General features: G+C 50.7%; 1 protein-coding gene across 1 annotated transcript in view; it reads right to left on the bottom strand.

Annotated features, from left to right (window-relative positions):
• Positions 1–23270, bottom strand: part of LOC136303524 (zinc finger protein 135-like) — a 36708-nt gene that overhangs the window by 5561 nt on the left and 7877 nt on the right. The window contains exon 3 of the mRNA XM_066207176.1: positions 20427–20484. Within this exon, the coding sequence (XP_066063273.1) occupies positions 20427–20484 (58 nt within the window). The remainder of the gene's footprint in view (positions 1–20426; positions 20485–23270) is intronic.

Raw genomic sequence — 23270 nt, 5'->3', positions numbered from 1 at the left:
CCGGCACTGGCACCGAGACTGGCACCGCTCCGGGATCGAGATCGGCACCGCGACCGGAATCAGCACCGGGAGCGCTCCGGGACCGAGACTGAGACCGAGGCCGAAACAGGGACCGGGATCGGACCCGGAATCGCTCCGGGATCGGCTCCAGGATCGCTCCGGGACCACCGCGTTCGCTGCGGGGAGTTTTGGCCGCGCCCCCGGGCGGGACTGGGAGGGACGGGGAGGTTGCCCTGGGCCGGGCGGGACCGCCTCGGTTCGCATCGTTCCGAGGCGGCCACCCCGGTCCAGATGATCCCAGTCTCTATGGTTCTGATCCAGATGGTCCAGCCTGTGAAATCCCAGTCCATGTGATCCCAGTCCATGTGATCAAGAACTCTCCAAGTCTGATTTACTATCAAACCACATCCCACCCACCCAGCCCCACACAGTCCCGATCCCAACATCCGCCCACAAAAATATCCCCAAACCAACTGTTCCATTTAGAGTTGTAACCCGTTCATTCTTATCCCATCCCCACTCACGTGGACCACCATGATACCCTGAGGTTGCCAGGTTCAGGTGAAGACTTCTGGGATGTGATTCTTGAGTACTGGTATATCTAACAGTGGCTTCAGACCACGGCCACTCAGCTGCCTCCTGGCCATGGGAGTGTGGCAGGATACAGAGAAGTATTAATAATGTTAACATGGTTATTTTGTTTTCATGTCACTTGAAGTGTCCCCTCGGAGTTCTCCTGCAATAGCAAAACACAGAAAAATCTGCCACCTAAGGGCAGAACATTAAAACGATGGAATTATCCAGCGGGTATTTATCCGATGTTCTTTTCCTAAGGCATCAGATGCTATCCACGCAACTTTATTCAGAGAAGTTTTCAACACAAGTGGTACTTCTCCCACCGTAGGGAGGTCTACCAAAACAGGGTGTCCCGGGTCATGAACTGGATTTTCGGGATCATTTGGTCCTCTTTGTGAGGAGATTAAGCTCAGAGGATTTGGGCAAAAAGCAGTAATTTTGGGGCACCCATTTACCCCCCATCTTTCATTTTCACTTTGCACAGCTTTATGCAACCGGCCATCCCAGCCTCCCTCTTGTGGTTTCAGAAGTCGTTTTAAAAGACCGTTAGTCCTTTCTACAATTCCGTTAGCTTGAGGGTAGTAGGGAGTGTGAAAAGTCCATTTTATCCCTTCACCTTTTGCCCATTCCTGTACTACTTTAGCAGTAAAGTGTGACCCATTATCAGATTGAATTTCCTGTGGTTTTGGGAAAGTCCCGAACCATATCTGCAATGCTTTAACAGTGTTTTCCCCTGTAGCCCTTTTAAATGCCTCGGCTTGAACTGATCCAGATGTAATCTCAACCCCCACTAACACAAAATGTTTACCTCCTGATTGCTTAAAGGGACCCATGTAATCTACCTGCCATGCATCCCATAAGCCTTTACCTGTCCTCAAGTGTAGTGGGTCATCCTCTAAAGGATGTCTTTCTAGCCGTTTGCGACACTGCTCACAGGCTGAAATGCAGGTGTTACACATTTCTCTGGTAACGGGCCAAGCCCGGGCATGAGCTTCCTTGTATAAATCTTTTGTACCTGTGTGTTGTCGTTTTACATGCAGCCATTCTAATAAGTGCTCCCAATCTTCAGTGATTTCATCCTTTTTCAGAGGACTTAATTTTGCTAATTCATCAGCTCTGTATTGCATTCTCCTGCTGGATTATCATCTGTCTGGTGAGAGGCTACCCACCCTACAGCAAAATTCCCTTGACTTGCAATTTGTAAAATTTCTTGCCACTTTTCTTTCTGCCACACTGGAATTCTGTTAACTTCCCAATCATTCTGTTGCCAGAAAGGCAGCCGTTCAGTGCAGCCCTTATATACAGCATAGGAGTCAGTGTAAATACAGACAAGAGAGGTGTTTTGTGCCTCCCTCTGGAAAACACTCCAAACAGCTCTAAGTTCCCCAATTTGGGCACTGCCTTCCCCTTCTGTAATGATCCGCTCTGCAGAAGAAGTGTGCAAAGCTACAGCTCTGTATTTCCACACTTTTCCTTCACGCTTAGCTGAGGCCTCAGTAAACCATGAATGTGCTGTTTGCTCAGGGGAGAAGGGAGGGGCTATTTTAAGAACTGAGGCAGGTTTGTCTTGGCTGCTATTCAGATTCTCTGTGTCTTGTATTGGTAAATTTTTCACAGCGCCTTCAGTAATTGAAAAGATGTTATTATAATGCTCTATTTGTGCATACCATTTCCTTACTGAGGCTCGTTGTGCTACCCCTTCAGGAGGTGGAGTCCCTGTGATCACTATTTTAATGACTTTAAAGGGACCTCTCAACACAATTGGTTGTTTTCTTGTGATTTTTTCTACTTCTATGAGAGCTTGGGTAACAACAAATAAGCCTTTCTCCCAAGTTGTATATCTTTTTTCAGCATCTTTCGAGCCACTGGCGTAGAAGCTAACAGGTCTGATTGGGCCTTCAGGACCCCTCTGCCATATATGTACTGACAATCCTGAGGTAGCAAATCCCCATTCTACCTGAAAAGGATCTGCTGGGTGGATAGGGCCTAGGGCCTGATGAGCTGTGGCTTCAAAAATCAACAGTTGTAATGCTTCTTCCTGAGAAGGGCTCCAGTCCCATTTTACTCCCTTTCTCAACAAATCATCAAGAGGTCTGGCAATAATTGAAAAATCTGGAATGTGTTTTCTCCAAAATAGCAATAGTCCTAGAGCTTGTTGGAGTTCTTTTCTAGATTCGGGCATCTTGATTTGATCTGAAGAAGTTAGGGTGTCTGGTGGGATGCATGTCATACCTCCTTTCCACCAGATGCCTCAAAATTTCACTTCTTGAGAAGGTTTTTGTATTTTTTCTGAGGGGATCTGCAAACCAAGGCTTTCTAAGTGGGAAATTATTTTCTGTTGAACATCCTCCACTACTTCTTTTTCTTCCCCTCCCACTACAATATCATCTATGGATTGGTAAACAGCTACAGTGTCAGGTTTAGATAGTTCTTCTAATTCTTGGGCTAAAGCATGGTGGGCTAAAGTGGGGGAGTGTCTCTACCCTTGGGGTAGACGTGTGAAGGTATATTGCTGTCCCTCCCATGTAAAGGCAAAACGGTCCCTATCTTCTTGTTGTATGGGTATCATGAAAAACATGTCTTTAACATCTATTGTTGCCATAATAGAGTGAGCTTTTTCCTGAATTGATATTATTAATTCAGCTGTATTTGGGACCGCTGCTGTAAGAGGGTCTGTGTTGGCATTAAGCCGTCTGTAATCAACTGTCAGTCTCCACTTTCCATTGGGTTTTTTAACTGGCCAGATTGGTGAGTTAAAAGCGCTGTGAGTGTTAACAATTACTCCTTGATCTTTCAATTCCTGAATGACTGGCTTGACGCCATCTTTAGCACCAGAGGGTAAAGGATATTGTTTCACAGAAGTGATTTTGCTGAACGGTAGGGAAGGAGCTGTTTGTAGCAGCCTGATGTTAAGGCTGGGAGCTCCGAAAGACCAGAGAAAGCCTTCTGAGTCTTCCCATTGTCTCCCAGCAAGTATATCCATCCCTAACAAACTGTCAGGAATGTTTCCAATGACCATTTGGACAGCTATTGGGTTGTCTTCTCCGGGCAGTGTGAGTTTTACTAGAGCCATACTCATAGACTCTGTAGTTCCTAGGACATTTAAAACACAACATCGTTTTTTGCTGGGAACAAGCCCACACTTTTGGGCTTGTGTGATTTTCAATGCACTGATTTGGGCCCCTGTGTCCACAACAAAAGTTATTAATATTTGTTTGGGGCCAACTATTGCTGTAATCAATATGTCCCCTGTTCTCGGGTCCTTTGTGAGCTTCCTCAAAAACATCCAGTCTCCATTTCTTCGCTCACTATCAAGAAACGGAGTTTCTAGTTTAAAGGAGGTTGGTGTGTTTCACTTCCCTGAAGCAGGGAGAGAGCATGCTGTGTCTCATTGCTTAAAACCTGTGTTGGGGAATGTTGTGGCTGGTTGCTCAAGGCTTGTGGAAGAGGAGGTGCACTGGGTTGTTGGTTGGATGATTCCAACACAATAGGTTTGGGACAGGGCCAATTGGAAATTATTTTAGCCAAATTATCATACGGCAATTTATCCATTACTTCTCGTGGAACTCCCCTTTCCAGCCCTAGCAACCACAGCTGCTGCCGGTTAGAAATTTGTTTTCCCTTTTCTGGTTTTTCATTAGGAGAAGCAATGTGCCTGACTCCTCTGGGTTTTTCTGGTTTGTCCTCTGAGTACTTCACTGGTCCATATTTTCTACTGTAACTTATTAACTCCTCTGCTACCTCACTCCATGTCCAAAGTTTATGACTGCTGTTAGATTGTGTGCTAGGAGTTGTGAAAGGTGAGGAGTCAGTGGAACCACTTTGATCTCTTGTACGGCCAAGAAATCTTTCAAGTCTATCTACCGAAGAGATAGATGCTATTGTTTTTTGAAGAAGAATTGCTGTTGGTTTAAGAGACTCTGGCGGACCTCGAATTAAAGGGGTCATAATCTCAGGTTTGACAGGCTGTTGCATTGGCGACTCACAGCCAGAGATTAATTTTCTTTCCTGTATCATTTGCAAGCATGCAGCTTTGTGTATGTTTTCTAGGAGTTGGTCCGAGGTGCCGACTATTGCCAGAGGGTCGCCCCTCTCAAGGGGGTTTAACCCCCCTGCCCAGTGAGCTGCACGCTGTGTCAGGGACCATGGAGCATGCATATTTCCTGTTGTTAAGAAAACTCCATGTCCCCAGTAGCCACTTGCTTCTTGTTCACTTCATTTAATTTGGTCGCCCCCTGTGAGGGAAACTCTGAAAACATACTCCGTCTCTGATTCACTAGGGAGGCGGGAGTATTCTTTCTTTAATTTAGCTAATTCAGTGGCTGTGTATGGTATTTCTTTGGTGGTTATGTGGGGATCATGATCCTCTTCATTTATATAATTATATTCTGTTTTGATGAGAGGTCTCAAGTTGGAGCAACAGTGTTCCCCACAATTTTGCATGTGTACTAATTCTTTCTGAGGGTATATTTGTTTCATGTTGTATGTCTCCTTTCCTTCTATTTCTGTGGGTAAATCTGCAGATTTTAAATTTTTGCTTCGCTCTTCTGCAAGAGAAATCTGCAGCAAATAAATCTGATTTCTTTCCTGTTCTAATTGCTTTTCCAAAGCTTCTACCAAATTCTGCAGGGATTCTATGACTGCTTTTTCTTCACTCACCTGCTCAAAACGGGTTTCTATGGCTGCCGAAAGACAGGCCCCCAAAACTGAGCAAAGAATGGTTTTATTTCTGCCCAGTTTGTATCTAGCATCATGTTGCAAAGAATATATTCTATCTACAATGTTTTCAAAGTTAAACCAATTATTCTGTGCCCACCTTTCTCCGTCTGGAGAAGGTCTAGCACTATGTTTTGCTAGCAAAGCATAAAATGCATTCTTATCTTTTTCACTCATTTTGTGCAGGGACCAAAACCACTCTCAGGGAGGTACGCTTCAAGTTACACCAAAGGCACAGCTAAAACTGTGTTTTCCTTAGCTTCCCTGGAATGGGCGAGGAGACCAAAACTGCCTGGGAGGTTCACTTTAGTTACAAATGGTTGTCTCCTCAACTACACCAAGCAGCCCAAAACACACAAAAAAACCAACAAAACCCCAAAAAAACCAACCCAAAAAAAACTAACTACAGTCCCATCTTTTGCACAATGAGATCCTTTTGTGAAATCCTGATGACAGGGAGTGCTATACGCCTGGGTGTATACAGTTGGCGGGAATTTTCCCTGGCCCTCCTTGCTTTCTAACAGCGCTCACCGAAGTGGCGTGCTAGGTGCGGCTGAGACGAGGGTCCTTCCCCTGTTACAAGCTATACAAAACCCGCAACCCCTCTGTCCATCAAGATCCTGTCCGTGACACCCATTTCATGTCAGGGTCCGCAAATATATGCAGGGAACCTGATGGTTCGTTTTAGGGATCTCAGAGCGCAAAAGACACAGCAGGGAACAACTCAGTTTACTCCATCAAAAATGCACCTTTATTTAGTGCCAACAAATGCCATAGTGGGGAGAGAAATAAAAAATAGTAGGAAAGAGAGAGAAAGAGGGGAAGGGGATTATAGCTACGAACGTGGAGGGTCGAGTCTTCGACGCCTAACGATGCCTATAGACGCGATCTTCTCCAGTGGGGTGATCACAAAAGTGAGCGGGGGTCTCCAGAGGTTCTATAGGTTGGTCAAGGCGGGAAGCAAAGCAAGGGGCACAGAGCCAAAGCAGGAACCAGCTGTGTAAAGGCTGAGTGCTCAGGAACAAGCTGCAAACCGTACCTCCAGTACGGACAGACCAGTTTGGACAGGCAGCCCTGGCTCAGTCCACTGTGACCAGTTCCATTGTTCTTGCACTCCACTCTCATGGAGATGCATACCAGTCCTCCGAGACTTGGCAAGCGTTCCACCTCAGCCAGGCCAGGGGCTGCTTTCAGAGTCTGGGGTCTCAGTCCTCAATCATTGGAGACAGTCGTGAGGCATATCACATCCTTGGACAGGCTCTGACAGCTTCCTGTCATGGGCAGAGTGGGAGCTCCAGGCAAAAGCTTCATTTCTTCACTGGAGAAACTCCTGCTGAGTCATGAGGTGGAGAAATGACACCCAACAGACACCATGGATCCTCAAACCCCTCCAGGATGCCTGACTTTTCAAATTCCATCTAAGAGAGGAGACTGGGAGTGGCTGGATCCAATCCTAGTCCCAGACTTTGTCAAAGGTTTACGTGTAAAAGACTGGACAGGTGGAATTGAACTGCAATGCAATTTGTCCCCCAGGATTACCGATTCAATACCAGATATATTTCCATAAATACAGCTATGATTGATTCTGATCAGGATTAGACAGAAAGATTTATTTACACAACAGAGCAAATAGAAAAAAGAGAGTTATTTACTCCACAGTATAGGAGCTGTAACAATTATATAGAATATAGTGCTCTAGGAAGCAATTTTGAAGCAAACAGGGCCTTGTTGGACTTGTTTGAGCCCGTTCCAGGCAGAGCCTCCTGCTCCATGAGGAACTGCCTTTCCTGTGCCATGACCAGGGCAGGTCCCGCTGCAGGAAAAGCCCCAGGCCAAGCCAACACAACGAAGGGCTCGGGCACAAGTGCAGAGTGCCGTGCTGGGAGCTGTGCCAGGGAGAGCCTGAGGCACCAAAGGCACCTTGGCAGCAGCAGCTGCTTCCAGGCCATGGCCAGAAGCCTCCCTTGGCAGCCCGGCCTGCTGGCCCCCACTGCACAGCTGCTGCTTCAGGGCTCATTTCTGCCTGGGCTCTGCCCCAGCCCGCAGAGTGACACCTCAGCCCTGACTCTGGCACAGCCGCTGTGCCTGAGCCCTGCAAAGCCTCAAGGTCACCTGCGCCTCCCTGGCTCTGGCAGCCCCTGGGGCAGGGGGGGAAAGGCCAGAGAAGGGGCTGGCTTTGGCTGCTGGATGTGGGCTCCAGCAGAGACAAGGAGGAGTCAAGGGAGTGGATGGAGTCCAGCCAGCAGCCCCTTCTCCCCATGCAATCCTGGAATGGCTGGGATGGGAAGAGCTCTGCAGTGCTCATCTCATCCAAACGCCTGCGATGAGCAGGGACATCTTTCACCAGATCAGGTTGTTCAGAGCCCTGTCCCAGCTGGACCTGAATGTTTCCAGGGAGGGGGCACTGACCAGCTCTCTGGGAAAGCCTGTCCTGGTGGATCACCAGCCCCATGCTCAGAAATTTCTTCCTTATCTCTCCGCATCTGAACCTCCCTTCCTTCAGTTTAAAACCAGCACCCTTTGTCCTATTGGGACAGGCCCTCCTAAAACCTTTGTCCACCATTGCATTCCCAATGAGCCGGGTTTCCGTGGCAATTGCCAGGACAGGTGACCCAGGTGTGCTGTCCCAGTGAGGGTTACCATGGAACCAGTGCCCAGCACTGCCCCTTTCTGCCTGGCTGAGCTGCCTTTGGCCCTGGCAGCGGCGTTTGCTGCTGGTTCCGCGGCGCCTGAGCAGCCGGCGCGGCACAGGGCAGGTGGCCGTGGCACAGCCCCCAGCAAGGGATCCCCTCTGGCTCTGGCCACTGACACCAGCCCTGGGCAAGGGGCCCAGGCACTGGGCTCAGGCCAGTGTCCATGGCCACAGCCCCTTGCCATGGCCCCGGGCAGCTTGGGATGATGATCCAGCCTCCCTCCTGGCCCAGGCCTGGGCTGCAGCGCCCTTCCCCACAGCCTGTGTGCACAGAAGCACTTCCAGGGCTCTCTGCATTTCCCTTGCCCTCACTCTTGCCTCACTCACACACCTCCCAACAACCCACCTGGAGCTTTGACTTGCAAGGAGTTCAAAGCTTGTCTGTCCTTGAGGAGTTGGTCTAATTCTGCCTCCAGCCGACTCTAAATTTTTGTTTATTGTACATCTTCGTTGGTGTCTAAAACATTCCTTGCATGGTTCTGCCTTGGGGAAGGGGAACCTCCTTGGTGACACCTTGGGCTTGCCACAAATTGAGGAGATTGTTTGGAACTTAGGAGGTTTTGATTGCTAAGAAAGGAAGAAAACCTCTCTTTGTCTGAGTGAACCCAGTTCTCTGAGCAAAGCAGGTCCCAGGTGAGTGAGGAGAGGCAGGATGGGGTTAGGGAATGTGGAGCATGGTTGTCCAAAGTGGATCAGACCTCAAGGCACAGCTCCTCTGACCAGGCCAGACTTCCTTAGGAGAGACCCTGGATCAGTATCAGTCACTTGAATGCTGCAATGACCTCTGCTCTCAAGAGAAAAATACCCCCTTTGAAAAGAAGAATGTTGATTCCTTCGACGCTCTTTGAAATATTTCTCCATAACTCTAGGAAAAAAGACTTCCTAAGGAACTGCACCAGGCCAGAAGGAAATCAAGGCACAGCCGTGGTTTGTCAGGACTTGCTTTCTCCTAATGAGCCCAGTGATGCATTTGGTGCTGAGCCCTGGAACCTCAGGGCCTGAGAAGAGATTGCACAAACCTTTCCAGGAGTCAGAGTCAGAGGAAAACCCCAAAGTGTCTGGAAGCATTAAAGGGTCACCCTGAGGTCCATCCCCAACACAGGTTCCTCATGGAGTCCTTGGAGGAGAGAATTGGAGGCCAGGATTGCACCAAAACGTCTCAGAGACTCAGTGTGGGAAGGAAAAACCCAAAGTACCTTAAACACCCTGAGTATCTCAAAGCATTGATGAGCCCCACTGAGTGTCAATGCACAGCTCTCAAGGGACTCCTTAAAGCAGATAATTGGGGCCATGATTGCACAAACCTCTCAGAGACTCAGTGGCAAAAAGAAGTGCTTAAATGTCCCCGATTACCTTGAAGCGTGAATGAGCTCCACCGAGTGTTGTTACTGAGTAAAAATCTCAAGGGACTGATTAGAGCAAATAATTGGAGGCCACGAGTGCACAAACCTCTCAGACTCAGTGCCAAAAAAAAGTCCTTGTATAAACCTTGAGTAGCCGGAATTACTGATGAGCCCCACTGAGTGCTTTTACTGATTGAGAATCTCAAAGGACTTGTTACAGTAGATAATTTGGGCAACAATGGCACAAACCTTTCACAAAGTCAGTTTTAAAAGGGAAGCATCAAGTACCTTTAAAAACCTGAAGTGCTTTGAAGCATTAATGAGTGCACTGAGTGTCATTACTGACAAAGTCTCTCAAGGGACTAATTAAAGCAGATAACTGGAGGCCGTGATTGCACAAACCTCTCTGAGACTCCAAGGCAAAAGCAAAGCCCTAAGTCCTTTGAAAAGCCTGCAGTCCCTGGGAGCATTAAGGAGCCCCCAGGGCCATTCCTGACCAAGGCTCCCCAGGGACTCCTTCCAGCACATCCTTGAGGCCACTGGGATGGGAGGGGGATGCTGAGGGCAGGACAAGGGGCTGACAGTGCCCAGCCTTGCCGGGGCTGTGCCAGGAGGCCCCAGGGCCTCAGGACAAGGTGACTCCTCACGGCCCTTGGTGGCACAGAGGCTGCTGTGGCCCAGGGCACCAAGACTTGGCTCCTCTTTGTCCCCACGTGTCATCACTGCCTGCACTTCTCTGCTCTGGCTGGGGCCTGGGGACACTTTCTCTGTCGTGTCCTTCAGCGGGACCCAGTAAAACTTCAAGAAACTTTGGAGCTGGATTCTGACTTTGAATTCTTGAAAGGTTTCTCCAGCTCCCTCTCAGGGACTGATGTTCAGGGCCCCAGCACAAGTCTGGAGAGGGTCACTCAAGCCCTTGTGCCGTGTCTGTGCTGCTGAGCTGGGCCGGGCTCCTGGCACAGAGGCAGCTCCTCGCAAGGGCAGCGCTGCAGAGAGACAGCTCTGCCCAGGAGCAGCTCCTGTGCCCAGCCCAGCAGGGCTGGGGCACTGCCTGCAGCCACCCCGGGCACAGCACACAGGCACAGAGGGCTTCAACTCAGCCTGGGCTGGCAGCACAGAGCAGAGCTCACTGAGGGCTCACTGGGGGAGAAATCCTCGCAGCGTTAGGAAGAGTCACTCCCAGGCTGGGGGAAGAGAAGCTGCAGCTCCTGCAGGGATCTCCTGAAGCTGGCACATCCCACAGCTTTAAGGCCCTTCCAGGAGGACTCTCAGCGTGGCTGCAGAGCAGGCATGTGGCCCTAGGGCAGGGCTGGGTGTCCCTGCTGCAGCACCCGAGGCACAGCACAGGGCAGCTCCCTGTTGCCGGGCTCTGCTGCAGGGCTGAGCAGCCGGGGCTGCAGCCAGGGGTGCCCAGGGCTGTCGTGCAGAGCAGGGTCCTGCAGCCCAGGGCGCTGCGCTGGGCCAGGGACCCTGCTGCCTGCCAGGGACAGCTCTCAGCTGGCCCGGGGAGCTGCTGCCAGCGCTGGGGAGAAGCTGTGGGGGGAAGGAGCCACCCTGAGCAGGGCAGGTGCTGCTGCTGAGAGGGGCTGTGTGGGGCAGGGCTGCTCCCAGCTCCAGACCAGCCTGGGCACAGCTCCGGAGGACACTTGCCAAAGGAAGCTAAGCCTGGTATTGCTGCAAAGACCAGGAGCTTTCCTGAGAGTGTTTTCAATTTCCTGCTTGGAGAAGGATGGGAAAGTTGGGGTGATGACAAAAACATTTTTGCTTTTTATGCATTTTGCATTTATTCGTAGCTCTGTTAACTACTATTATGTAGTTATAAAACTATCATCTTTAATCAACTCTATTCAACTACTATGACTCTATTCAACTACTTTTATATACTTGTATTACTATAATCTTTAATTAACTCTACAACATTTCCTACCCTTTATCTTAGATTTTAGAACAATAAGCTTCAAAATATATTCCTGAAATACTGCCCAGTCTTATTGTCAGGAAGTGGACCTACAAGATGAACATTTTGTTTTTAAACCAGAGTGTGAGCAGTCAGAAAAAAAAGTGGCACAAAGAAGCCCTTGGACCTACTCCAATGGGTTGACCCAGGGGTTTGTAGCTGTGGATACTGAATTTCATATTCGATGTTTCTGTTAAATATCCTAATTAATCAACCTCTAATCAATTGTTGAAATCAGGGGCTGGGTGTTCCTCATTCCCACTGAGACACCTGGAAGTTTCCACTAAAGGTCTGGTTTTTACTTTACTGTTGTAACGCTGTTGCAAGGGGTTTATTTCTCTTCTGATTATAGGCAAAAGAGGATGAGTGAAGCAGAACAGGAATTGTAATCACAGAACCACAGAACATTCTGAGTTGAAAGGGACACCTAGGATCATCAGAGTCATGTTTAATCATTTACAGAGACTCCTGATTTGTAACTTTGGGTGGTCAGTCTCTCTGCTGGGAGCCTCCTAAAGGGCCTTCAGCCACTCCTCAGCCCTCAGCAGCAGCAGCAGCATCCCCTTTGCAGGGCCCAGCAGGGCTCTCCTGAGCTGCCCTTGCCCAGCTGCAGACAGACCCTGCCCCAGGCCGGGCCCTGCAGACAGGCAGGTTTCTGTAGGGCTGGGCCCAGGGCGCAGAGGGTGGCATGGGCTCTGTGAGCACTGGCAGGGACAAGGCTCCTCTCAGGAGGGAAATGTCCAGGCCCAGGGAGAGGCTCAGGGAAGGAGAGGGGGCTGAACAGAGCAGTGCTGGGGGCAGGAGGGCACTGTGGGTGTGTGGGAGGTGCTGTGCACAGCTGGGCACGGGAACACTGTCCTGAGTGCCTGGCTGTGTCTGCCCTGCCCTCCCAGGCACAGCCCCACAACATCTTCTCTTGGTTCTGCCCTCCCCTGATACTGTCACTGTCATCTGGTGCTCTCAGGGAGGCTCTGGCATTTGCAGCAGCTGAGCCAGGCACTGCCCTTGGGATTCTTGCCAGGCAGCTGTGTCCATGGCAATGGGGTGTCCAAGCTTCCCTGTGAGCTGTGTGGCTGTGGGCAAAGCAGTCCATGGGAAAGGGGAATGAGCTGAGCCCCCTCCCTGAGACCCCATCATGGGCACACCCGGGGATCTCCTTGCTGCGTCCTTCCAAGCTCTGAGCTGCCCTCCTGCCTGCAGATCTGTGCCAGAGCCTCTGGCAGTTCCCTGAATGGGCCACGGGGAAGTGCAGAGATGCCACAGCTGAGGAAATGCTGTTGGGTTTGCCAAGGGAGCTGTGAGTGTCCTTGGCAGAAGGGGGTGCTGAGGACCTTGCCCAGAGACCTTTGGAGAGGGTGAGACATTCAGGGATCCCTCTGCTCTGGGCAAGGTCTGGTGCAGCAGAAATGCTGGGGATTTCTGACCTCAGAGAACCAGGAATGATGTGTGGGCAGGAAAATAATGCCTATAATTCCTTCCTGTTCTCCATGCCCTTTAGAAGTGGGAGTGAAGATGGCAACAAGCCTTTCTGCATTAGGAGTGATTCCACTGACAAATCCTGAATATCCAGGCTTGTCCCTCTGCCACATGGCCAAAAACCCAGGGCAGCGGGGCAGGGACGGCTCCTGGAGAGCCCCCATGCACAGGCCTGGCTGCTCCTGGCACACTCAGGCAGCACAACTGGAGCTCAGGCAGGGACCTGGGTGAAGGTTTTCCCAGAGCAGGAACAAGGGTGGGTGAATCACAGTGGGACAGTCCACAGGGAATGACCCATGTTTGGCTCAAAGCAGCCTGTCCTGACTTGTCACTGTCCTTTATCCGTGAACATGTCCCCATGTGCAGCCACAGCAAATGTCCAACAGCAGCTCCATCAGCCGCTTCCCTCCTGCTGGCATTGGCAGACACGCGGCAGCTGCAGCTCCTGCACTTCTGCCTCTTCCTGGGCATCTCCCTGGCTGCCCTCCTGGGCAACGGCCTCGTCATCAGCGCCATAGCTTGCGACCACCACCTGCACAGCCCCATGTTCTTCTTCCTGCTCAACCTGGCCCTCAGCGGCCTGCACCACTGTCCCCAAAGCCATGCACAATTCCCTCTGGGACACCAGGACCATCTCCTACACGGGAGGTGCTGCACGGCTCTTTTTCTTTCTGTTCTTCATGTCAGCAGAGTATTTGCTCCTGACCATCATGTGCTATGACCGCTCTGTGTCCATCTGCAGACCCCTGCACTACGGGACCCTCCTGGGCAGCAGAGCTTGTGCCCACATGGCAGCAGCTGCCGGGGCCAGTGCCTTTCTCAATGCTCTCATGCACACGGCCAATACATTTTCCCTGCCCCTGTGCCATGGCAATGCGCTGGGCCAGTTCTTCCACGAGGTTCACCAGATCCTCAAGCTCTCCTAGTCCAACTACTGCTTCAGGGAGTTTGGGTTCATTGGTTTTTCCATCTCTTTAGGATTACGTTGTTTTGTGTTCATTGTTTTCTCCTATGTGCAGATCATCAGGGCTGTGCTGAGGATCCCCTCTGAGCAGGGACGGCACAAAGCCTTCTCCACCTGCCTCCCTCACCTGGCTGTGCTCTCCCTATTCCTCAGCACTGCCATGTTTGCCTATCTGAAGCCCCCCCAATCTCCTCCCCATCCCCGGATCTGGCCCTGTCAGTTCTGTTCTCGCTGGTGCCTCCAGCCATGAACCCCCTCCTCTGCAGCCTGAGGAAGCAGGAGCTCGAGGCTACAGTGTGGAAGACTGATGGCTGGATGGTTTCACAAACATTAAACTGCTGGCCAGTTTCTCAAAATCACTTGTCATAAAAGTCATTTTTGATACCTCTTGTTGCTTTACTTTGGAGGTTCTTTTCCTTTGTTTTACTTTTGTAATATTGTCCACAAAGCAGTGTCACTGTTTGTGCCATTTCTCATTTTGTTTCTCTCCACCTTCCCTGTGGCCACAGACTGTGTCAATGAGGGGCTGCACTCCTGGTGGCTTTAAAGGAACCCAAGGATCTGGCAGGCAAGTTTTCTGCAGAGATCCCCCTTTGGTTCTCTTCTCTGGATGAGAGCTGGGGGCAGATCAGTGCTGGCACAGCAGCTGTGCCCAGGAGCAGCAGCCCTTGGTGTTGGCAGCGCTGCTCCCGTGGCCCTGCCCCGCTGCCCTCCTGGCCCTGGTGTTGCTGTAGGGCCGGAGTGCTCTCGGCGCCGGGCACAGGGCTGGGGCTGGCAGTGCCGGGGCTGCAGCAGGGACAGGCCATGGGCTCCGCTGGGGCAGCGCTGACGCCTCAGGGCAGGGCCTCGCTGCTCCAGGCTCCTTGCCCAGGCTCTCTCCAGAACACGCCCAGGCCCAATGCTGTGCACGGAAAAGCCCCGTGAGCAGCCCCAGGGTGGCCGTGGGCAGGCTGGGGGCAAACAGCACGGCTGGGGCTCTGCAGGGTCCCTGGGGGAGACGGGAAGGAGCAGCAGAGCAGGGGCTGATCCATCCCCACTGTGCTGGACACCCCCGGGCAGCGTCCCAGAGCGTCCTCATGCACCTGCCAACAACATCCCCCCTCTGCAGCCCTGGCCTCTCCCCCAGCTCACACGGGGGCCGCATCCTTGCAGGCACAGACACGGCAGCTCTGGCTCAGGAGCCCCTGTTTGCAGTGCCCAGAGCAGGCCTGAGCACGCCCATGGTGTTGGTGTGGGGAGATGAACCTGAGGGAGCACAAATGCCATCAGCCCCTGGGGCCAGGAAGGGCTGGGGGACAGGAGGGAAACCACTCAACTTTGTTGAGGCCCCTGTAGTCAGCCAGAAAGTTTGTTCCCATCAGCTGGGAGTTTCCTGTGCCACTGCTGACTTACTAAAATATGGATATTGATCTACTATCGATACCCAACTGTGACAGACAGAAGACTCTCTAACAGTTTAGAGTTAGAAAGTGTATGCTCAATGCAACGCCAGGCAGTTGTGTGCGATCACTCCCTAAAATGCACTGCCAAGTTACAAATTCAAATACTAATACATATTTACAGCACTAATAGTAATACATATTATACTAATACTAATATATATTTATTTAGTATCCAAAATACTAATACATATTTATAGCACTAAAACCTCCCATTCTCTGCTTCATATTATAATTAGCTAAAAAGCTATTAAGCATGTGTAGTTTGTTCTTTGAATTGGGTCAGTGGTCCTTTATATGGGGAGGGGGCGTAAAAAAAGGAAGTAAGTGGAGTCTTCCTCATTGTAAACTTTCAACCTTTTCAATGGATATCAAGATAAATGATAACTGGTCAAACTCCTGTTTCCTTTCTCCGTGACTGTTGAATGGGTTTTAGGATGCTCGAGGATTTACAATTGTCTGTGTTCCTAAATCTATTTATCAGTTTCTTCTGTTTCTCATTATAAACACAGCTAAACAAACACAAAAATGACAAGCAATTAGTTATTTAGATCCAGGATCGTTATCCTTGATCGGAATCCTTTCATCTAACCATTAACTTCTAATTCTTTCCTGCACAGCTTATCTAGCTACCTACTTTAACTAATTCTGGCAAAGCTTATCTTTAGCTAAAACATTAACTTTTCTCAAATCCTTACCTCCTTTGAAATCCATCTCTCAGCTCTCCCTTGATTTCCCCGTGGTCTGTTGCAATTCATTGGGAGATCTTTTTTCCTAGAGTTACGGAGAAATATTTCAAAGGGCTTCTAATAAACGCACATTCCTATTTTCAAGGGTGTATTTTTCTCTTGAGAGCAGAGGTGATTGCAGCATTCAGTGACTCATATTGACCCAGGGACTCTCCTAAGCAGGCAGGTCTGGCCTGCTCAGAGAAGCTGTGCCTTGAGCTCTGACCCAGTGGACAACCTTGCTCCACATTCCCCAACTCCATCCTGCCTCTCCTCGCTCACGTGGGACCTGCTTTGCTCGGAGAACTGGGTGCACTCAGGCAACGAGGGGTTTCCTTTCTTTTAGTTTAGCAATCTAAAATCCCTGAGCTTCCCCATTGAAAACAGACAATCTCCTTGTAATAGATACATAATATTAAATTCGTGGATTAAAATTGTGTGTATTAAAACTTTGCAGTGGAATGTAAAAAACCCCTGAATTCCTGGAAAGAGTTCCAGGGCATCTCTTCGCATACCACAGTCTTTTCACAGTCCAAAGGTGTTACCTCGACATCTGCCAGAGAGGTAACCGGGAAACGGCCCATTAAGCATGGGCTGACCACATCTTCACAGCTCATCAGGAGATCCGATACCAATCTGGGCAGAAACCTTCTGACAGAAGATTCGGAGACTTTTCATTCAGACGTCTTCTCAATTTCTCAGGAAACTCTTTCAGATATCCCTTGCGGACACCAGACATTTCAATGATTATGTTATGTACATGATGTCATGTTCTTCGGGTTCTTTGTTACCGTCTTGTTTTCGCCTCAGGGTAGAAAAATGGTATAAAACACCTACCCTGAGACCCCGAATTTGTGGGCAGTACTCCGGAGAAGCACCCTTTGCTGCTCCCGGGTTGTCCACCCAACATTCGATCGATGTTGTCCTGATTTATCGTGGCGTTTCCCGAAATCGCTTTTCAAATTTGTTAAATAAATCTTTGATTTTGAAAATTGGCTCTGATCATTTATAACATCCTCAGGTGTGTGCCAAGCCCAGGGTGCCACCAAGGAAGTTCCCCTTTCCCAAGGCAGAACCACGCAAGGAATGTTTTAGACGCACAGGAAGTTCTAAAATAAACACAAATCCAGAGCCTGGGCTCTCTCACTGTTCCCGGCTCCTGCACAGTCCCTCTCTCAGTCCCTTGGCCCCCCGGAATCCCCTCTGGGGCTCAGAGAACAGCCGGCAATGGAAGCTTGCCCTGAAAAGGCACCATTGTGGTGCTCCCCAGCCAGGCCAGAAATGGAACTTTGTTCCTTTAGCCTGGGTGCAGAGACCCCCCGGGGCCTTTTCTGCACAGAGTTCCAGCCCCCAGCGTTTGCTGAAGGCGCTCTCTGCACATGTCACACTGCCAGGGCCCTGTCCTTGCTGTCACCTGCTGTGGCTGGGCCCAAAGAGAGCTCCTGCGCTTGCATTTCCAGCTGCCGTGCAACCAAAGCTGAGGGATCTGGAGCTGCCTGAATGCAAAAACTGAAATACGAGCTTCTCTCGAAGGGGAAATCTCCCCCTCCTGTGCTAACCCATGGCAATGCTGGCAAATGCACCAGCCATGGCCAGAATTCAGATTTCACTGCTAAACTTCCTTATATCCAGGGATAGTTCCCATGGGAATATTGTCAGGACAAGTCTGGCTGGCAGTGGTTTCACAAGGGTCACTTCCCATCTGTCCCCAAAACTCTAGGGAAGGCTTTGTGCTTTCCTTCCAATGGGAAAAAACCCCTGTCCTGCTTCTCCAGGTGCCCATGGCTGAGATTGGGATTCCACCTCCAAAAATTCCCTCTATCCAAAGCCTGCTCCCAGACAAAATCTGCCATTAATGACAAGTCTGGGTGACCTTGGCCTAGTGAGTCTCTCACCTGCCTTCCAAACCCTGGGGCTCTGTACTTTCCTTCCTACGGAAAAGAACTGTCCTTCTTGTCCAGGTGCCCATGGCCAGAATTGGGATTCCACCTCCAACATTGCCTCTTGTGAGAGACTGGAGGAGATTGTTGGCTGGAAACATTTCGTGTGAGGGGGAGGAAGGGGCAGAGCCAGCCTTACCCTGCCCTGAACCCCAGCACTTCTCAAAGCATTGACTTGACCCTGTAACCCAAATCCCCCAGAGCCTCTATCCCAGCCCAGCAGTGTCTGCCAGTCCCTGGCACACCAAAGGCAATGCTCCACACCCACCTCTGCAGCCCCCAGCCCAGCTCCTGAGTGACCAGATGACCCAAAGTCCCATCTGGGGGAGGGGCCCAGGAAGACCAAGGGGTATTTTAGGCTGACCACAAGGCAAGCACACACGTTGACCCTAGCTCCTCTTGGAATTTCTGTCTGAACACTGCTGGAATCCAGGAGCTGGTAGCAGGGTGTGTTCTTCTCTCTATCTCTCTATATTTTATTTGTCTTTCTCTCTTTCTGTGTCTTCCTCTTCTAATTCCCTCTTCTTGCAAATTTTGCTTAACTTAAAATTGAGCATGCTTCCAGTTTGTGAAGTTGAATGGGCCAAGTTAACGCTTTGAGCAGTGTTTTTTTGTTGACTGAATGTCATAGTAAAGCTTTTGCTCAAGTTTCTCTGATTTTCTAAAGTTGCCAGTAAAGGCTGTTTTGTTGTTTTAAGCTTCTGAGAATCTCTTGTTGGTACTTCTCCATTGTTTCCAACTCAGAGTACACAAACAATTGTAATTCCTTTGCAATGTCTCACGGAGAGAGTTGTTTGGGAGTTGGGGCTCAGGGCTTCTCTGTCCTGCTTGGCACAGCCCAGGCAGGGCTTTCACAGCCACATCCCACGCTCCGTTTCCCACCTGGACCCGCTGGTGCCTCTGAGTTCTGCTTGCCCAGCCCCAGGGACGCTCTCCTTGTCTGCCCATTCCCCCACGGTCTCTGGGCAGGGGTGGCCTCAGTGGGAGCTGTGACACCCTCCCTCAGACACTTGGAGGCTGCTGCTGGGTTGGACTTCTCCAGAGGCTTGCTCAGCCTTCAGCTCTTCAGTTCAGGAATTCAGTGGCCCAGGGCTCCATCAACATTCAGAACACGTTAACAGGCCAAGCCTCTGGGAATCATTTGATTTAAGTTTTCAAATTTTTCTGGTTAATTGGACAGATTTTAGAACTGTCCTCCAAGTGAATGTATAATATTTTAAAGGACACTGAGAAAAGATTTTTATGGTCCTGTTTAGAGGTTTTATTCCCTATTAATACACTGATATGTGCAATCTCCAATTGGCATTGAATCCAAGTGAGACATAGACTTTAAAGAATTAAGGATTTTAGAGAGGTTAAGATTTTAGTTAGAGATAAGCTTTGTAGGAATTAATTAAAGTTTGCTAAAAATTAAAAGTTTGTGGTTAGTTAAGGGAAACCAGATTTGAATTAACTTTCCCAGGCCTCAATAACTGATTGCTTGTCAACTTTATGTTTTGCTTAGCTGGGTTTGTAATGAAGAACAGAGAACCTGATAAATAGATTTAGGAGCACAAGACGATTACAGAAACTCCCTATTCAGAAACCCATTGAAAGTCATGCACCTGGAGAAATGGGAGTCCTACCAGAGCTCATTTGTCACATTTGCATTGAAAAGGTAGAAAGTTCAGAGCAAGGACGACTCATCTTACTTTCTTATTTTAAGCCCCCCTCCCCTTGAAAAGGAGCACCGACCCATTTCAAAGGCCAAACTAGCATGCTTAATTGTTTTTTGGCTAGTTACCATACTAAGCGGAGAATGGGACTGGGGGGGGGGGGGGCTCTGAGTACGCATTTGTGTTTTGGGTATTCAACATCTTTGTAAATAAAAGGACTCTGTGATTGTCTGTAAATTGCGGTGTGTATTTGGGAGCCACCCCGCATGCCGCCCGGTGCTGCAACAGACATACACTTTCTAACTTTAAACTGTTAGAAAGTTTTTGTCCCCCTCAGTTGGATATCAGTATTAGCTCGATATTCATATTTTTTTAATAAATCACAAGTACCTTCTAATTCACTTTGAATAGCTATGAAAATCAAGGCCCTTCCTGACTGACAATCAATCAGACTGTCCCTACCCCCACCCCACCATTTCCCCCATCCAAGCCCTGGGACTCAGAGCAGCCTTGTGCAAATCTGAGCTCCTTCCACCCCAGGCTGCACCTGCAGCTTTCAGCTCCTTGGCTCCAATTCCCACCTGCTTTCCTTGGAGGAGCTGCCTGAGTCACAGAGGGATGTTCATTTCTTGTCAGCACACAAACCCAGGGGAAGGCACAGCTCCATAAAATGCAAAAGTCATTTCTCTGCTGGGTATTAACATCCACTTTCCACAGCAGACACTCTCAGACCAATGGAAAAGACCTCCTGTGCCCAGCACAGATCCCAAGGTCTCCGCAAAGCCTCCCTGCCCCGATTCTGGCCAGATTTGTTTTTTGCACACGCTGAAGACAGGAGCTCCCTCCATGCCTAGAGGAAGGAAAAGAGAACAAGTGGATGAAGAGCTCTCCTGTGCAGAGCCAAGGTGCAAGTGCCACCGGAGTGGGAACCACAACTCACCAGGTTTGTGTCCTTTGGGGCTCCGGGACTGGCGAGACTCAGAGGCACAGAAAGGTTTCTTGCCAACAAACAGAAGTTGAACACCATACAGTTTAATAAGCATCCCAGCTCTTCCCTCAGCTCTCTGTGATGTCCCAGCAGCATCTGACATGTCCACCATCCCCAAGGGCTTCCCATGCAGGAAGAGTTTTCGACAAAGACATACGAAAAGGAAATTCTGTGATAGATACAAACACACTTAAGATGTTGACTGATACGATACTTCTGTGAACTTCAGAGAGATTGGGTAACTCCCTGAAGATCAAAGCATGAAACCAGTCAGTTGAGAGGCACTTGAATGACCAGAGAGTGTCTGGAGGAGGAAATCAGGGAGACTCGGGAAGGACATAGATCCAGCTGGTCTAGTAAAGAAATGTCCTTAGTCATGGCAATTTAAACAGGAGAGCTAGAAACACCAGAAGGAATAGGTGAAGAAAATAATAAACGGAATCTTTTTGACACAACTAGAGAAGAGCAGTATTTCTTGTTATGCCATCAGTAGAAGAATATAGTAGATCCAGGAAATTTCTGGTGGGAAAACTTTGCCATTTCCTCAACTACTCAAACGACCCAGATAATAAAAATATGCTTGTATATTATGAAATGCACAAGTACGAAAACCTGTGCCCCTTTCCAGGCAGACATCAGCTGTGTGTGCATGAACAGGCGGTGCCACTTGTGCCCTGAGGTGCCGAGCTGGGATTGGCATCTCTCAGAGAACAGCTGTAGCGGGAGCAGCGCACCTTGCAAGGTGCATGTCCCGGAGAGCCCCAGAGGGCTCCTGTCCCATAAACATCTGCTCTGCTCCAGGCTGAAACAGGGACCAGCATGGTGCCAGGATCATCAGAGAACAGGATGAGTGCTGGAATTCAATCCCCTGCCCATCCCGCAGCAGCCCTGCCTTTCCCTCCCCAAGCCCTGGTCTCCAGCACAGCCATGGAGGCTCTTTGGGCTCTGGACTTTTCCTGCAGCCACCAAGGGCAGCTGAGCTGTGCCTTTGGCACAGTCAGCCCTGCCCAGCGCAGGCGATGCCCAGCAATTCCTTGCGTGTGCCTGGCCTTGCTGTCAGCCCCCGCAGCGGCCGCGTGGCCCCTTTGTGCCGCCCTGGGCCAGCCACGGTGCCACAGCCCCCGCGCGGGACAGGAGCACTGCGGGGGGGAACGGCCCCTGTGCCGTGGTGCCCACAGCAGCCTTGGGGCTCTGTGCCCCATGGCCTCCCTGCTGGGCAGCCTCTGCCAGCTCCTGCACAGCCCGTGGCCCCTGTGGGCCCGCACAGACAGCCCTGCCCCAGGCTCTGCCGGGCTCTGGGCCAGCAGAGAGGCCGGGCAGGGCTGGCCATGGCCAGGAACAGGCCCTGAGCCCCACGGGAGGATGGAGCTGGGCCAGAGCCAAACTGCCCCGCAAACCTGGGCTGAGCAGCCGCGGCTGGCAATGCCTGGGGACAGAGGCTGGCATGGGTGACAAATGTCCTGGCCCCCTCCCTGCTCTGTCCGTGCCACCAAGGGCACAGAGCAGCCTCCTCTGTGGGGCACTTGCCTGTTTCCAATGCCTTCCACAGGCGCTGGCCCTGCCCCACAAGGGCTGGCCTGAGTCCTGCCCCTGCACGCTCACACAGGCTGAGATGGACACTGATGGTTTCTGGGTCAGGCTCTCTCAGCCCAGCCCAGCTCCCTGCAAGCTCTGCCAGCTGCCCTGAGCTCTCTGCAGCACCAGGGGTCTCTCCCCAGCACAGCCCAGCCACCTCTGGCCCCACAGCTCTGCTCAGGGCAGGCGGCTCTGGGCAGGGCCCCCACGGCCTCAGCCCCTCGCAAGGGCACAGCAGCAGCTGCAGCTCAGAGAGGACTCAGCCCCAGCCATGGGGAAGGTGCTGGGCCAAGGCAGAAGAGGCTTCCTGTGTGCCCTGCTCCCCTGTCCCTGAGGTCCTGAGAGCTCTGCAGCCCCTGCTGCCATCCCATCTGCCCAGGCCAGCACAACAGCGCCAGCCTTGGGGCCCTGCAGAGCTGCTCCTGCTCCAGGCCCAGGGCCCATCCCCAAGCTGGGGCAGCCAGAAAGCTGTGCCCATTTCTGTTCATTCCTGCTCTGATGAGGATGGATCTTCAGCCCCTTGCAGGCTGATGATGAATTTTACTACTGCAGGGGCCTCTTCTTTCTTGAGCTCTTCAGTTCAGGAATTCGGTGAGAAAGGCTCATCAATATTTGTTCAAAACGCTCAAACAAGAAAAGCCCCTGGAAATATTTTAAGCTTTCAATTCTTCTGTGGTCAATTATAGAGATTTCAGAAGTGTATTCAAAGTGAATATAATGTATAGAAAACAAGGCAGAGAGAACTGTTTTGACCTGTTTCATGATCCTGTTTGTAGACTGATATCAGCAATGGCCAAATGATATTGACCCCCAACACATTCTAATGCAGTCTGAATAGATATGAAAAATCAAGACCCTTCATGGCTCACAATCAATCCGACTTTGTCCCACCCCCTCCCCACCATTTCCCTCATCCAGCCCCTGGCACTCCTACGGATCAGGAATGGTGTGGCCAGCAGGAGCAGGGCAGTGGTTCTTCCCCTGTGCTCGGCACTGGTTGGGCAGCACCTCGAGTGCTGCGCCCAGTTCTGGGCCCCCCAATTTAGGAAGGACATGGAGGGGCTGGAGCGTGTCCAGAGAAGGGCAACAAGGGTGCTGAGGGGTCTGGAGCACAAGTCCTGTGAGGAGCAGCTGAGGGATCTGGGGCTGTTCATCCTGGAGAAGACGAGGCTCAGGGGAGACAAGGTGGTGTCAGGGCACAGGTTGGACTTGATGATGTCC

This window comes from Chamaea fasciata, unplaced genomic scaffold, assembly GCF_029207755.1.
Source record: "Chamaea fasciata isolate MVZ Bird 193981 ecotype frontalis unplaced genomic scaffold, bChaFas1.0.hap1 SCAF_36, whole genome shotgun sequence".
In the NCBI taxonomy this organism is placed as follows: domain Eukaryota; kingdom Metazoa; phylum Chordata; class Aves; order Passeriformes; family Sylviidae; genus Chamaea; species Chamaea fasciata.
Note: the sequence above shows the minus strand (reverse complement) of the source record. Positions and strands in the feature narration are given on the sequence as shown.